The sequence below is a fragment of the Pygocentrus nattereri genome, chromosome 13 (genome assembly GCF_015220715.1).
Source record: "Pygocentrus nattereri isolate fPygNat1 chromosome 13, fPygNat1.pri, whole genome shotgun sequence".
Taxonomy (NCBI): domain Eukaryota; kingdom Metazoa; phylum Chordata; class Actinopteri; order Characiformes; family Serrasalmidae; genus Pygocentrus; species Pygocentrus nattereri.
The window spans coordinates 4,364,993-4,381,800 of NC_051223.1; the positions used below are offsets into that span (position 1 = coordinate 4,364,993).

Here is a 16,808-nt window from a genome sequence, read left to right on the forward strand (position 1 = left end):
TTAATTATTATTTATTTTGTTCAATTGATTTCAATTATTAGTTTGAGTCCTCAGTTCAAACGTTTCTTGTTTTGGTCTCTTTTTTTTGGATTGTCCTTTTTTTTCTTCATCAATTGTGGCTTGGTTTGTAAAGTTGTTGACAGTTTTGTAAAACGTCGGTAAGCAGATTGCGAAAACCATCCATTCTTCGCACTCGTTTCATTATTCGGAAAACCCAAACGTGACCTATTCGACTGATCGTGAATTCCACAACAGCAATCGGTTCGTCACTCGATGAATCGATTCGCCCTTCTATGGGAGCCATGGAAATGGGAACCGATTCGCGGGTCTCCGCGTCCGGTTGAATCTTTTTTCGCTGGCTCACTTCCGTTCCGGGGCGCTTCAGAACGTACGGTCCGGAGTCTAAACGCTTCAGGGAGGTCAGCGATTATTGATTAGGTTATCGACTGCTGATCTTATAGGTTATAACCGTGTTTACGGCGCTCAGAGTAACGTCGGTCCGCTCGTCGCAGCAATGCTGTAAGAGGTTAGCTAGCTAGCTCGCTTGCAGCTTAGGAGCTAACCCAGCAGGCTGGCGGTGAGGCAGATGACTGGCTAGCTGGCGAGGCGGAGAGGAGATGATGAAGCGCTCGCTCTGATGGACGGTCGAGTATCGAGATGAGTTATATATGTAGTTTTAGCAATAAGGACACACGGCAGTGTTATTCGTGTAGCTTTTAGAGGTGGTAAAGAGCGGGGGGGTTATCCGCCAGCAGTTAGGTAGCGTTGACGGTTCTGCAGCGTTTGTGGCTGTTCCAGCAGCTAGCTGTGCGGATGTGTGGGTGTGAGGTGCAGCTTTTCAGCCCAGGCAGAAGAACGAGAAACCCGCAACGGCGAGGAGAGGAAGAACAGCTGCTTTCTCGCTTCTGGTGTCCGCAGCGAAGTGTCTGCAGTCGACTGTTTGCTGAGGTCTGAACTGGCCACATATTAGCCGTTCGGCTGCTTTGGATTTAGACATTAGAGCCTCGAGGTAAGGTGACCGCCAAGTAATTGTTGGGCCTTTGGTTATAGGAGCCCTTGTTTGTGGGTGAAAATGGGTTAACGCCACACGGAGCTATTGGCTAAAGCTATTGGCTAGCGGTGACGGTATACAAGCTAGCTAAAGCTAACTGGCTCCCAGCTCTGCGCTGTGGCTACGTAACTTGGGTGAATCAGAGATTATTCCTGTTGTTAAAACGTGTTACAGTTTGTGCTTAAGCCTTTGTAAACTCACTCCGCTCCATTCATTTCTGTCTCAGTATGTTCAGGTTTGCTTGCTGGCGTGTTTTAGCTGAGAGCGAGTCTGGGGCGTTTAACGACGACCTGCTAAAGCTAATTGACTAGGTAATTGGAAAGAAACGGGCGGATTGCGAGACTGAAACAGTTAATATACCATTACCTTCACTGAATGTGAATTTCAGCAGTGTAATATTTTATTATGAACGTTTTTTATGGATCTGTGTAGGTTGGGTTAGCTCCCTCAAAACACAAGTGTGGTTAGTAACCAATACTGTAGCTAAGAAGCTCCTCAGTTTCTGTAGAACTGTTTAATATTCCTTTATAATATGGATTTTTTTTTTGCTGTGATATTGAAGTATATTACAGTGTAATGTACTGACTTCAACGTCTCTATAATGTTTGCGTAGAATCCTATAAATTGTGAGAAATCCAAGTTTTTCTTAAGAGTTCTAGTATTGCTGTAGTAATCTGTAGGGCTTTTTTAGTAAACTGTGGTAAATAAAAGTAATATTTACATAAACTAAACGATAATATTTTACGATAAGACTAATGTAATCTTGGAGAAATTTTGGTAAAAAAGTGAAATGCATCCTAAAAATAAAAATGCAAACTGCACAGTTGTCAGAGCAACATTCACAATTTTTCAATGGGGGCCAGAATGGACCCTCTTAAAATACATGAGGGATGGTCATTTTTTCATATTTTTCATAGGGCATTTTAAATATTCTGTATTCAAAGTCTGGAAAACATCAAGTATTATTTATTGTATGAATTATTGAATTTACTTTAATAAAAAGCTCTTATTTTTCCTTTTTTTAAAAGGAATTAAAATAATTCCACAGGCCACATTTGGCTCTGGGGCCTGACTCTGGACACCCCAGCTCTGTGGTTCATGTTAAATATTTCAGGGTAAGGATGCGAAAATGTGTGACTTCTGGGCCAATGCCAGACGTGTCTGCCAGTACTGATACATAAACATTTCTAAGATCTGGAAATTAGGACTAAATCCACTTGAAACCTATGCATTTGTAACATTATTAATGTATCATTACAAATGTAGTAAAATGAATAAAATAGACCTTTTATAACAACATCCCCTCACCACCTAAATGCCTAAACTGGATCTTCCAGAGTTTTAGGTATATTGTTGGGTATCAATCAAATGTGCCCAAATTTAATTGGGTAATTTTTTATTTGTTTGTTTATTTTTAAATAAAAGCAATTCTCTGCCAGAATCTCACCATTTCACTATGTTGTGCATCCCTAATTCAGGGCTAGCCAGCATTCCCCACATGATTATCCACAAAAGCTAGCTGGCTAAGTATCAACCTCTTTTCGGTGAACATGCACACTTCTTACAGGAAAGTCAGCTTGATGGTTATCTTGGTAACGCCCCTGGGCAGTTATTCCCACCCAAAGACCACATGCCTTTCTTTTTAAATGGGGAAAGAACTATAAAATTTAAACTAAAAGCTGACAAAAACAGTGTAACTGATGTCAGGTGCCAGTATGAGGACAGTATCAGCAGAAAATGCTGGATTGGATTTCAGGAGGTAAAAAATAATGAATCTGATTCAATCCTTTAACATATTTCTTCTGAAATGGCAAAGACCTGCTTTATGAGATGTCATGTTATTAGCTGTGTAGTTTACCTGTGAAACAGAAGAGTTTTTGAGAAGTGCTTTAATTATTAATGGGCCATATTGGATGAACAGCATTTTGCAGGTGTCAGGTACTCATAGATATTTCTCAACAAGTGATCCAGTTCTTGTTCTCAAATCCACCCTTAAAAGCAGTGATATTTGGAGCAATTTTAGTCGTTCATCTAACAAAACAGATAAACTCCGGTTTTAATCAGTGGTCCGGTTTATTCTGGCTGTGCTAGCCAGACCTCTTGCGCCGATCAAAACGCAGGCCCACTCTTTTCTCACTTTCGTGTGAGTGAAGTGTAAACTCCATAAAGATCCAGTCAAACCTCACACCTGTGTTGTACACTGTATTTAAAACAATGACTTACTTAAATGGGGTAATCTTATTGGTGTGGTAGTTTCAGAGCAGCTCCTCCGCTGTACTAACAGTGTGTGGAGGTGAAAACATGTGATTGTGATTTCATCACAAAGCAGTGTGGACTGGACACCAGGCAGTAATCGGACAAGAATCACTGTGCTTATTTGAAATTATTCACCAGATGTATTATGCTTCTCTGGTGTATAAATTGACAGATAATTTATTTTCATATTAACAATAGCTTTTTATAAATTGAAAAGTTTATTTTAGGTTACAATTTTAAAAAAAAACAAAAAAAACTAGGTAACACTTTATTCGGGTTGTCCAGTGCAGATTCTTTGAAAATGTTCAGTATATCTTTAAGTAGCATTCAACTAAATAGGCATTAAATGCGACTGATTGTCATTTAATGCCAAATAAATTGTTATTTGGGTGGTCCAGTGTAGATGCTTTGTAAATGCTCAGTTGAGTGTCAAGTAACATTTCAACTAAAAATCCATTAAATTCAACTGAACTTTGAAGTTTAGTGTGAAAGTATGTATTAAATCTAACCCTAAACCTAACCCTCAGCTTAACCGTGAGGTAAAACCTACATCTACTCCTAACCCTAACCATAATGTTGGTGATAATCAACTGAACATCACCAGAATGTTTATTAATGAGTTAAGTCTCTGTTGAGCGTCTATAGGGGACCATCCAAATAAAGTGTGACCAAAAAAAACTGTCCAAACAACAGTGTAAATAACGGATACTGTTCAGATTATTCGGGCTAGCCTTAATATTGGCAGATGCTCAAGGTTTCAATGTCTGTATTGGAAGATAAAAGCTGGTGTTGTGAGATATTTAATTATACGTGCTGAAATCTAGTGCCGTATAACAGCTTTTCGATTGTAAATTGAAACAGCAGGGTGTTTATTATTTTATGGTTTCTTAGCTCTAATGTAACACGCAGTCATTTTAGCAAGTTATAAAGACCATCATAAGTTGAGCTGTTAGATCAAGGAAGATATGAAGCTCCAGTTCAGGACTGGAGGACACTGATGTGTACATTTGGTTTATGCTGTTTTCTGAGGGACCTTTTAAGGTTCGGCGTTGCCTGTTGATATGAGGAACTGTGAGAAAGTGGTTTAATTCTAGTACAACCAAGTTATGTTACACGTTCCGACTCCTCGTTGTGATTCTCTGAACGTGTTGATCTTTTACTTATAGCGGAAGTGGCACAGCCTGCAAAGCAAAATGATGCAGGCAAATGTGCAAAATACCACGGACGGGTTTTGTATGCGCTTTTGCCGTTTTGATTCCTATGAAACGCAGCAAACCATATACTTCAACCCAGTTGCGTGAGAGCTGCTGCCTGTGGCTGGTGTGAAAGTGCACTTGTTAGGGTGTTTTTCACTTGACCTGAGTAAAATCGCAACCAGGCTAAGCCCCACTGTTTAGTTTCGGTTTCGGATTCGGAGCGTAGATTAAGTTTGTAGTCCATAGATTGAGCTGCAGCAGGTAATGTGTATTTATATAGTTTATGTGGTTGGACTTTTGCTTTTAGATGTAAGACCCAGTTATGGCTTTAAATGATTTTAAATATGTTAAATGAACCTTCTGCTTTCAAATAGTTGATTCAGCATTTGTGTGATTTAACTACTGGTCATCACTTTTGAAGAGGGCTTCTGTTTGGTGGGTTGATCTAAACTGTCTAGCTTCATCTTTGTCAGATACTGTAATGAATCAGGACTTCTCTGTCCCTGGAGCCTGATCTGGTTGGACTGTTATGAGTAGTATTACTTTTTAGATTGCAGTTTTGGGATTTAATTCCACGGATGCTTGATAGTTTTGAGTTTTATAATGGTAAATAGTTGTAAATCCAAATTTTGGCATGTTACAGCACTCTACATGTATTTTACAAGCTTATTAGAGAAAAATCAGAAAGAATATCTCAGGCATACATTTATGGTTGGACGGTATGAAGGTTTGAAACTGCCCAGCCGTGCTCCTAACAGTATATTCACCTGCCTCTGTAATGTGATTAAACTAAGTTATTCTGGATAAGAGTGTCTGCCGAATGCTATAAATGTAAATGTAATGTGCTAATCTGCCGTTGTTCTCTCTCCTCATATGTCATCTCTTCTTTTGGCTCAACTTTTGTTCACTGTGACAAAGTCTGTCTAGACGAATTAGGTGTGATTTTTCTAATGTTTTCTTTCCTCCTGTTCTTGCAGACACACTGGACCAAAGACAGCACTGATGTAGAGAATCCTCTGACCTGTCCATCTCACCCTCTACCTCAAACCCCAAGAAAGAGAAAGACCTAATTTTCTTCGCTTACTGAGATAAAGACTGGAACTACCTTCAGGCGACTGTCTAAGCACTAATGACTCCTGTAGAAGAGTAAGAGGATGGAAAAGAATTACATCTTCGTTCTCTAAATTCTCTTGCACATTCCCTTAAGAACTGTTAAAAGAAGCATCCACATTCATAAATCCTGTAATTAATTAATTGTTTTTTTGTTTTTTTTTTTTCATATTCATCCCATCTTGCTGGGTTAGAACTTTTTCTTTCTTTGCTCCTTGCTGTATTTGTTACTTTTGTTGTTGTTGTTGCGTCCGGTTGAGCCGGCGGTTATATGAGTTTTTGAAGCTGGGGTGCGACTCATGGGCTGCGATGATGTCGGAGGCAGGAGTTTGCCGTCCGGTGAACACGGAGTACGCCGTTTCTGTGCTGGAGCAGCTCAAGTTCTTTTATGAGCAGAAGTTACTGACGGACATCACCTTGCTGGTGGAGGACAGCGAGTTCCCCTGCCATAAGATGATCCTGGCCACATGCAGCTCCTATTTCAGGTGAGAATTTCCTTCACAGGAGTTTATTAGCAGCTCTAAACTAAAATGTCGTATTTATATTTATTATATGTTTTGTTCCTGAAGGAGTGAGCCTTACACTGTAGCAGCCAGGGTTGTGTGTTCTGACTAGTTTTGATATACGAATATCTTGTTAAGGAATTGTTAAGACAGTAAAAATAGTAAAAACTTTACTGAAACTTTGCCAAATGAGAATTGGTAAGTTTGTGCGTCAGCTCAGTAGCACAGGCTGCCTCTTCAGATGAGCTAATGAGTCACTGTGGCAAAACAATATAGCATTGGATGCTGATGACGGCTGATCATTTTTTTATTAAGTCTTTTATCCTTTTTTTGGATGAGATGCCAACATATTAGTCAGAAAACAGATTTTCCTAGCTGTTAACTGTTAGTGTGGTTAGTTTTTAATTAAACTCAGTTTTTTCCTTCAGTTTAGTCATGGCCTTTCCTATCTGGGCCTCTTCATATTGCATGGTACTGCCAAGATGGAAAGGGCACGCTGCCTCTGTCATGTCCTTGGCAACGTGCCCACATTAAGGCACTTGTTTCAGAGAAGCAAAATGCAATATTGCATACATAATTAGTAACCTCACTGCGTTTCACAGTCCTGTTAAAGCGTAGAATAGAGAATAGCTGTGCTACCAAACTGTCGTCCTGTTCCCATAATGAAACGTACCAAATTTCTCACTGTGTACTGGCACCTCAAACGGTTAATGGGGTCACCCATGCACATCCTTAGTAGCGACCGCAGAATTGTACCAAAGAATGGTCGATCAGCAGCCGATCAAGGAATATATGATGCAAAGATTTTAGTAAATGTCAATTCTTAAGGTTGGAACAATGAAAAATAGATTATAGAAAATTTCTGTTTACTTAAATGACTTCACTGCTCTGAAACGCTCTCTAATATTAATGTGATTGGCAATAATTTTAGCAAACTATAAAGTGGATCGGTGATGTGGCTTCTGTTGCCTTATTTAATGCTGCACGCTGACCCTCCTGGACCAGGGTTGAAGAGCCCTGGTCTATAATGTTCATATGATCCACATGTAATTTGGACAGATTGCAGTACAGTACAAACAATATAGGGGTGATACAGCTTCTAATGTTTCATTTAAAAAGTGTTCTATAACATTTATATGATCTGCACAGTCATTCAGGCAGATTATATTACACTACAGGCTGTATAGGAGGTTATGGTTTCTATTGTTTCATTTTATAAGTGCTCTGTAATGTTCACATGATGCACTTGATCGTTTTGAGAGATTATAATCAGTGGTGGACAGTAACTGAGTAAATGTAATTCGTTACTGAATTTAAGTTTTCGTGTATCTGTACTTAAGTTTTTCCATTTTGGGCGACTTTTTACTTTCACTCCACTACATTTCAGAGTCTAATATCTGACTTTTTCCTCCTAGATTTTGAGAAATCTGTCGTTCCTTTTACACAGTAAAGGAAAACTTGTTTGTCATCCTGAGTTTAAAACCAGTTTTTATTCACCTTGTAACTAATTTACAAAGTCATCTGAATCTGAAACTTTGCTTGTGTGTAAAAAGTGATTTCAGAGCCACTCGGTTCTCCCTGATGGAAACTGTTTACCTTCAGTGTTTTGTGCTCATGATCATTTTAATAGACGTCAGCGTCACTAATTAATGACGTTCTATTAAAAGACTGGTTTACCAAGAGAGACGCTGGAGGACTTTCACCTGAAATGAGTTCATGAAGCCAGTCTGGTTATAAAAATGATAACAGGACATCAGAGCCAGAATTACTCTTTTAGTACTTTTACTTTATATACTTAAGTACATTTGAAGGTGAATACTTTAGTATTTTTACTCAAGTGGAGGTCTAAAGGGAGGAACTTCTACTTTAACTGGAGTGATATTTTACCTTGGATGTCTCTACTTTAACTCAAGTACATGATTTGTGTACTTCGTCCACCTCTGATTATAATACACTGCAGAACATGTCGGGGCAATATGGCTTTTATTACGTCACGTTAATCATTTTATTTATTCTATATCACATCAAAGAGTGATGTTGGCTAGCAAGCCAGCTTTGTTTAGGTAGAAATATTATCAGCTAACTGCCAATTAATACTATTATGGAATGTTGATGGATTTCCATTGAATTAAGCTAATGTTTTGAGCTTTTGCTTGCCTGGTCTGAAATCCGTTGATGAAGCAGACTTGAGAAAATTAGTAGCTATGAATGATTAGCAGGACAGCCTGCAAGCTTACAGAAAAGGTTGAATAGCTTGCAGGCAATAGAGAAGGTATAACTAGGCACTTTTTTCCAAAAGTCAGGTTAACATTTGCTCAATGTTCTATTTAGGTTTGTATGTTACCATGTAATATACAGTAGTTATGAGTCACGTTTCCATATGGATAATGTCAGTTAGCTAACAGACGGTAGGGTTAATAAGCTAAGATATACCAGTGTTCTGATCTCCCCCACCTCTCTCCTTTTTGCCTTTAGGGCCATGTTTATGAGTGGACTGAGTGAAAGTAAACAGTCGCATGTTCATTTGAGAAACGTGGATCCAGTCACCTTGCAGACAATCATCACCTACGCCTATACGGGCCATTTGGCCATCAATGACAGTACTGTGGAGCCTCTCTACGAAACGGCCTGCTTTCTACAGGTAAGAATCATGCACTACAAAGAATGGGCCTCAATCACCAATGCCTTCCTAACTTTTTTATTCTTGTGTTCTTCAGAAAAGTTCTAAGAAAAAAAATCTACCTGTTTGCACCTTTGTGCTGTTGAGTGTCTGTAGATTCTTTTCTTCTTTAAGAGCAAATCTCCAATAAGAAAACACTGGTGAATGTCAGAATCTTCATGAAAACTGCATATATGGGTTTTAGGAAGAATTTGTTCTTAAGAGAACGTTGGTGAATGAGGCCCATTGTGTCTAAAACTATAATCAAAATCTAGATACTGAAAACAGTTCACAGGGTGACCTTTGCTGAATCTTATTTTCATCAGCATTTTTTTGCTTACAACAGTCCTCTCATCAACCCTTCTACAGAGTTTTGTACAGATCTTAATACATCTACACCTTATATTCTGAACCCTTTGAGTAGATAGGCAGACTGTGTTTTATAGTAGGGTTGGAACTTTTCTTCTCTGCAGGGTGAATGGATTACCAGGAGCAGGGTTGGACATAATTGACCTACAAAGCGTGTTCTACCTTCTTTTCTGTTTCAGTCTGAGTCTCTCGTTCAATGCCTCTTCTTTTTTTTCATTTCAGATCATTTCTGTTCTGATTTCTAGCTAGGGTTGGGTACTGATCACATTTGTACCAATGCTGATATGGGTACCTGCATTTTGGTAACGGTGCATGTTACCATTGTTGTGTGTGTGTGTCTGAGGAAGTGCATGTTGCATTATTTTTAAAATGTAGGATTCATAGCAGCAAGGATAGTTTAGTGTAATTTGGGAGAACAGCTTTACTGTTTATTAACAGTAGTAAACAATAGGGGGGTGGTTGTTTTCTCCAACAACAATTTATCCAACTAGCAAATTAATTACCGGATGATGTCAATGAAGTTGTCAGTGCGTGCAGGCATGATGCTCACATTTGCTGCAGTGGGTTTCAGGCTATCAAAAATGGTAGATTCTTCAGCTTATAGATATATTTTTGTGTTTTATATTAAAGATATTGGAGAAGGCACTGTCTCTGTTTGGAAGGTATAACATAAGACCACTTTTGACTCATCGTTGCCCTGACTTTGTGTTGGGCTTGAACTGAAATTCAGCACCAGTTGTTTTAACATGAATCGATACTCAGTAGTACAGATATGTTTTGGTTGATACCCTTAAAAATACCAAGTTCAGTACCCCAACCCTAGAACCTAAGCCAGTGGTCCTAGGGTAACATTTGAGAGCCAGATTTCACACTGGAAAGCAAAACCTGTGACTCTAATTTTGGGATCTATCAATGTTTTTCTTCCTTTCTTTCTGCTCAGGTTGAAGATGTGTTGCTGCAGTGTCGCGATTATTTAGTGAAGAAAATCACAGCGGATAACTGCGTGCGGATGCTGAGCATTGGTGACCTATTCAGCTGCAATGAGCTGAAGCAAAGTGCAAAGCGGATGGTGGAGCACAAGTTTCCGGTTGTGTACCGTCAGGAGGCCTTTCTGCAGCTGTCTCATGAGCTGTTGCTGGACCTGCTCAGCAGTGACAACCTGAATGTGGAGAAAGAGGAGACGGTGCGGGAGGCAGCCATGCTGTGGCTGGAGTACAACATGGAGGCCCGCTCACAATACCTGTCATCTGTCCTCAGCCAGATTCGAATTGACGCGCTTTCTGAAGTCACCCAGCGTGCCTGGTTCCAGGGCCTTCCTCCTAATGATAAATCAGTGGTGGTGCAAGGCCTCTATAAGTCCATGCCCAAGTTTTTCAAGCCTAGGCTGGGTATGACCAAGGAAGAGATGTTGATTTTTGTGGAGGCAGAGTCTCCTGGAGACAGCCAGCCAATGGTGGTCGGTCCTCGTCACACCGTGGTGTGTTATAGTCCGCAGGCTGAGAAGGTCTACAAACTCAGCAGTCCACCTGGAGACCTGCAGAAAGTCGGTACTTTGGTCACGCCAGATAACGATGTTTTTATTGCTGGTGGACAGGTACCACTTAAAAGTGCATTGGCCAGCCATGGCAGCAAAAGTGGCAAGCTTCAGGCCGCTTACTGCTCAGTGGACAGCTTCTACTGGCTGGATGCCCAGCAGAATGCCTGGGTGGCCAAAACGCCCATGCTCTGTGCCCGCACCAAGCCTTCCTTGGTCTATTGCCAGGGATTTATTTACGCAATTGGAGGCGATAATGTAGGCGGAGAGCTTAATAAGCGTACGGTTGAGCGCTATGACTGTGAGCGAGATGAATGGAGCATGACTAGCCCACTGCCCTGCGCCTGGAGCTGGAGCACAGCTGTGGCTGCCCGAGACTGCGTCTACGTCATGAGCCATGACCTCATGTACTGCTATTTCCCTCACGCTGACACGTGGGTGGAAATGGCCATGAGGCAGACCAGCCGCTGCTTCGCTTCAGCGGCTGCGCTAGGTGACCTCATCTTCTACATCGGTGGACTCCACGTAGTGGGGAACTCCAGTTTGCGGCTGCCCACCAGCACTATTGATGGTTCCTCTGTTACCGTGGAGATTTACGACGTTAATAAGAACGAATGGCGGATGGCTGCTAACATCCCAGCTAAGCGCTACTCCGACCCTTGCGTGCGCGCTGTGGTTTTGCTAAATACGTTATGCATCTTCATGCGCGAAACTCACCTTAACGAGCGTGCAAAGTATGCTCTCTATCAGTACGACCTGGAGCTGGACCGGTGGTGCCTGCGACAGCCTGTGTCCGAGCGCGTGCTGTGGGACCTGGGCAAGGACTTCCGCTGCACTGTGGGAAAACTGTACCCCTCCTGCCTGGAGGAGTCTCCATGGAAACCGCCCACCTACCTCTTTTCCCCCGATGGAGCGGAGGAGTTTGAAGTGGACAGGGACAGAGACATGGTGGCACTGCCGCATGTATAGCTTTAGAGCTCATAGCATCCTTCCCCTTATCCCAGGGGTGTCCAATTCCAGAATGTAAGGGCCTAAGTCCTCCACAGTTCAGTCATTTCTGTTCAGACACACCAGATTAAACCTGGTTATCAAAGGAATACGACCCGTTTCCCTGTAGTTTAAAAACATGAAATGTTATTTCAAAACTCACTTAATAGAAGCCACTGGACAGTTGCTGAATTGTCAGTTAATGAGACATGAAACACGTTTTGTGCATTTTTCAAGGATGGCTAAAAAGATGAGCTGTAAATCAGTGTTTTGGTTCTTGCAGAGTTGAAACTGATGTCCCAAAGGAAGAATTTGTGGTCAGTTGTTACTGGTGTAGTGGTCTGGACAGAGTTTTCACAGGCTCTACCCAATCATTAATACCAGTGATTGCCCTAAGGAAAGCGAAAGGGAACCTTTTTATTTTAACTGTGCTTTTTCAGTGTTGGAAAGTTAGATAAAACCTCATAAGAACAGTTTAGTAACAGTTTAGTCTGCCCTATCCTAACACCTGTTTGAATTAAAAAATGTTTTTTGTGGATTTCAGCAGCTGTCCGTTAGCTTTTATTGTCAGTGCATTTTCAATTAGTGGGTTTTGTTATTTTCTAATTCAGTTAATCCGTTGCATTATAGCAGGGAAAGCATTAAATCATGCTGGACAGCGGCCCTACAGGACTGAAGTGGACACTCCTGTATTAGCTTATCTGCTTATCATGAACTTTTTTAATTGTCTGACTTCAGTTGACTTCCTGTAGGAGTTTCTGGATGGTTCTGAGAGGAAAAAAGGGTAGGAGCCATTCTGGACAGCCAGGGTGTCAATATAGGTCGGACTTGCATTTGGAATTTCAAGACTTTACTGTGGAAAACGGGGTGATTTTTATTTGTTTCCTCCCTTTAACCCGCCCTTCCCGTCCCTGGAGTCACCACTCATAGCTTATAGCATATCCATTATACGCCTCAAAACAGCAGTGGTGATGATGATGATGATGATGATGATGATGATGATGATGATGATCCCTCAAAAGACTAGCATAAAGGGTTTTTTGTTGTTGTTTTTGTCTGTTAGACATTATTACAGGTTTGACATGCTGTTTGAACAATGTGATAATGTAAAGAGATTATGATTTTCATTGTGGATGACGATGCACTTAGAGGTAAACCTCCTACAAACTGACATTAGCTATAGACCTCAGAGATTGCACATCACTTTTTAGTCGATGACCTGCCCAAATAAGGAACTCTGACTCTAAGCTGATTTTTTTGTGGAACAACGAATGGAAGTTTTGAAAATTTTTCAATTGCACTCTGTGGTAAATAGAAAGATTCTACAGCTGATGCATTTGTCCCGTAAGTCACTTGCTGTCTAGATGAGAGAGCAGGGATTAGGCCTAGCACAGGGAAGCGCTTGTTGGGTCTAACGCTACTTCTGTCTAATTCACTCTGGCACTGCGTGACGTGAGGTACTTGTGAGAGATCGGATTCGAAGTTGCACCTCCTAACGTTCATCCTGGAAACTCGTACTGTAATATGATTTAATGTGGTTTGTTACAGGGTTGCTGATATTGGACTGATGCTGATACCCATTGATGATACGCCAGCTCTTGTCTTATGATTTTAATTCAGTGTAGTATAATAGTTTTCTCATTTCAGCTTGTTAATGACCTCATAATTCTGAGAGTCCAGTGATATTTGGGGAACGGCAATAAAGTACACAGCGGTATTTCAAATTTATTTATTATTTTACATCCTAACGGCTAAAAAAAACACATTGCACATACTGTAGAGGGGCTCACCAATTTAAAAAAGGGGGGGGGTCAGTGATGTCAGCGATGGCTAAGAGCTGTACACGCCACAGAAGACATTCAACCTCATTTCGACTCCAGCACCCCTCAGCTTATCCGATATCCTCTGAACGGGTGTTTAGTTAGCCGAACGCAAGGCGTGTGGTGTGTGTGGCACATTTGGCCTGCTAACTGAGCTATCGTTAGCACGGCTAAAACGCTACAACCCCAGACATCGAGTCTTGGTTCGAGTTTGACCGGTCACTTGACTTTTTTGCTCTCTCAAACATTCGTTTTTATCATGTACACTTGTTTCAGAAGAGCACCAGTTAGTCAGAATAGAACTACTGTGGAGTGTGGCACTGTCTGGGTCTGTTGCCTGCTAGCTAAGCGAGCATTAAGCGAGCTAGCGAAGCAGGCTACACATCCAACTACATTGGAACAGGTTCTCCCTTCTGACCCTTCAGCATCGGTTGCTGGACTTCATTTCCTCAAATATAAATCATCTAAACTTTTGTGCTTTAGTTAGTCAGAATCTGTTCTGCAGAGCTTTTATCATGCTAGCTAAGCTCTTAGTTAGCAGCACTGTTTGACATCTAGCAATTAACACGATGGATATATGAACTGTTTTATTGAATGATGGCTTGAAAATCGTGCACTGCGTTCAGTTATTTGGTAAGCGTGTAAGCAAACTAACTACAGTCGGCTTATGAGGAGCCTGGCCACTTCCTATTTCCCCCGTTATATCAAAAACAGAACAGCAGAGGGAGCCCATGAGGGAGTCCTCAATGAATGGGAGTAAATGGAGCTGGGTGGCTAAAAACAAAAAGTTAAAGTAGTTTCTAATCACTCGCCCAGAACGTTCCTTTAATTTTAGTAGAAGGATGTACTTCACTAAAAAACAAAGACATTGGGCAGTGTTGCTGCTAGTGAGTGCTGATTGGTTGGTGAGCGGAGCAGCTCATTGGCTGTTCGCACTCACAGACGTCATGAGGTGCTGTTTTAAACTCGAGGTATACGAGCTCTTAAAAATATAACGGCAGTGTTTTATGCTGTTTGGTGTTCAGGGAGTGATTTGCATTATTTTACATGAAAAATGTTTAAGCACTTATAAACTATGATTGTCAAATGCATTCATTTTGGAGTTGCTTGGGAGCGCCCTCTAGTGTTTGAGAAACCCGGAAGACATTGCAGAGTGGACATTCTCCCATCTGTAAGTTCTCTGAAACGTATCGGCTTTGAAACACACCAAAGCGAGAGAGCAGCGGTTGTCAAAAGCCTTCATTTTCACCATAGCTTGTTCCTTATTTGGGCATGTCGCACATCTTCAGAGGGTTATGGCACCAAAAGCCCTTTTTTCATTCAATTCTTGCCTTTTTTACCCGTTTCCTTCCTCTCTAACTAACCGTAGAGTGTAGTCCTCAACACGACGGCCATACAGTAACCATGAGCGTGTACCGTGTGTGCGCCGGGCACATGCTGGCGAGTGTGTGTCAAGTGTGTTTAGATTTTTAGGAGCTGACTGCTGGTTCGGTCGATGGCTCGTCTGTGCTTTTTATACATCTCTCAGCTCCGGTCCTCGCTGCCTCTACAAGACTACACGCACACAGACTGATCCCTCTACACAACGGGCACTGAGTCATCTCCTCTGTTGGGTTTGCTGGAATTTAAATACAAACAAGATGTTTTTTTTTCTGAACTCTCTCGTTTTACCTCTCAAACACATTCTTCCTCATTCATACAGCGTCTCTCATATGCACACAGTCATTCCCAACACACCAACCCGCCTCCACTCTCAGTTCAACAGTGAATTGGGCTCATGCGTATTATTTCCTAGCTGCTGAAATGTTTTTTTTTTTTTTTTTTCTTTCTTCAAATCACCTTTCAGTGTGGGGGTAAAATGATCAGGTCTATTTTGTATTTAGTACCTTTTTATATTATTTAATATCAGCCATTACTGTAGTATGATTGTGTATGGATATCTATTCCTTCTTATTTAGTTTTTTTTTTCTTATTTTCTTCATTTTTGAGTGAGAATTGAGGAGTCTTGCTGCTGATTGGTTCTTTGAGGGGGAAATAAAGGACACGCCCAAGGCTGTTGCTATGGCAATTGTCCCGGCAACCACTAGCAGTAGGGAGGGGGTGGGTGTGGACGGGATTCTTGTACCTTATCCATTCAAGCACAGGTGCTATCGGCAGATTCTTTACTAGCATGTTCAGCTGCATCCTGTTCTTTTGGCACTGTATTTTGAATGAACATTAATTTATTAAAAACCATACCAGAACGTTTGTGTTGAGTTTTGTTTTTATTACTTTCATTGTTAAATTTTAGTCTTGTTATTTCTGGGGTAATTACAGTGTGTTTTGCACAGTAGCTACAAGGATAATGTAGGTAAACGGTAACATCGGGGGTCTTATCCACAAAGAGCTGATGTGGTTTCAAGTTTTCCTTCCAAAAAAGTAGGAGCAGTCAGGCGAGTTCCTGCTTGTTTGGAATGAAATCCCAAAGGCCAAGCGTGGCTGCAGGTTAAGATTGGACACCCCTGAAGTAATATTCTTGGCTCGGAAGTGGGAAGTTGGAGCTCAGACTTGCATCATTTTCATAAGCTACAAAGCTTAACCTGGCTGTATGTTGATTAGATCTAAAGCAAAACACATTTAAAAGTAAAGAAGTGGTTTATCTGTCATCGCACGCTGAGCTTGACTGTCCAGACTAGATATAAAATGCAAAGCAATAGCAGTAAACTACTTTAAAATGGTTAATATTTTAAACCCCAACATGTCCTTTGTTGGGTTTTAGGTTGCAAACCACTCCATCAGTTATGCATGACTGCTGGTCCAACTTCATAACTCTGTTAGCTTGCTAGTTCGTTAAAGGCTACACAGCGAACAAACTAATCGACAAATAAAAGGCGGAATGGTGTTGAGCTTAATTCCAGACAAAGCGAATATTCACAAGTTTGATTTACATTATGTATGGTTTTACATCAGAAAGTCTGCGAACTGATCAGCACATTGAAGTTAACCTAGCTGAGAGGAAGTATTCCAATCGGAAAATCAAGACACTTTTGGGAGATTATCGGGGAATTCCTTTTTGTTGTGTTCATTATTCATTTACATATCAGCTCTAATGAATAGAATTAGTAATATTGTACAGGCAACTAGAGGTTTTCTACCATCTGAAAAGGAGGTCGGGGCCTGTGTTTTTTGGTTGGTTAGTGTAGTGGGTAACACCTCTGCCTTCTACGCTGTAGACTGGGGTTCAATCCCCCACCTGGGTAAGCACCCTACACTATACCAATAAGAGTCCTTGGGCAAGATTCCCAACACTGCCTTCGCGTACCTGTGTAAATTCATCAGATTGT

The 16,808-nt window shown here is 41.1% G+C and overlaps 1 protein-coding gene across 3 annotated transcripts; it reads left to right on the forward strand.

Annotated features, from left to right (window-relative positions):
* Positions 1–330: 330 nt before the first annotated feature.
* kbtbd2 (kelch repeat and BTB (POZ) domain containing 2) lies at positions 331–13,903 on the forward strand. Of its 3 annotated transcripts, none has more exons than XM_017704528.2 (5): positions 331–419; positions 5,481–5,649; positions 5,808–6,098; positions 8,592–8,757; positions 10,085–13,903. In XM_017704528.2, the coding sequence occupies exons 2-5, from the start codon at positions 5,633–5,635 to the stop codon at positions 11,645–11,647; spliced, it is 2,037 nt and encodes a 678-aa protein (XP_017560017.1). In that variant the 5' UTR covers positions 331–419; positions 5,481–5,632; the 3' UTR covers positions 11,648–13,903. The 3 variants fall into 3 exon arrangements, with proteins under 3 accessions (XP_017560017.1, XP_017560016.1, XP_017560018.1); XM_017704527.2 differs by lacking the exon at positions 331–419 and adding an exon at positions 426–1,009; XM_017704529.2 differs by lacking the exon at positions 331–419 and adding an exon at positions 426–1,009 and having other exon boundaries at positions 5,481–6,098.
* The last annotated feature ends 2,905 nt before the right edge of the window (positions 13,904–16,808 follow it).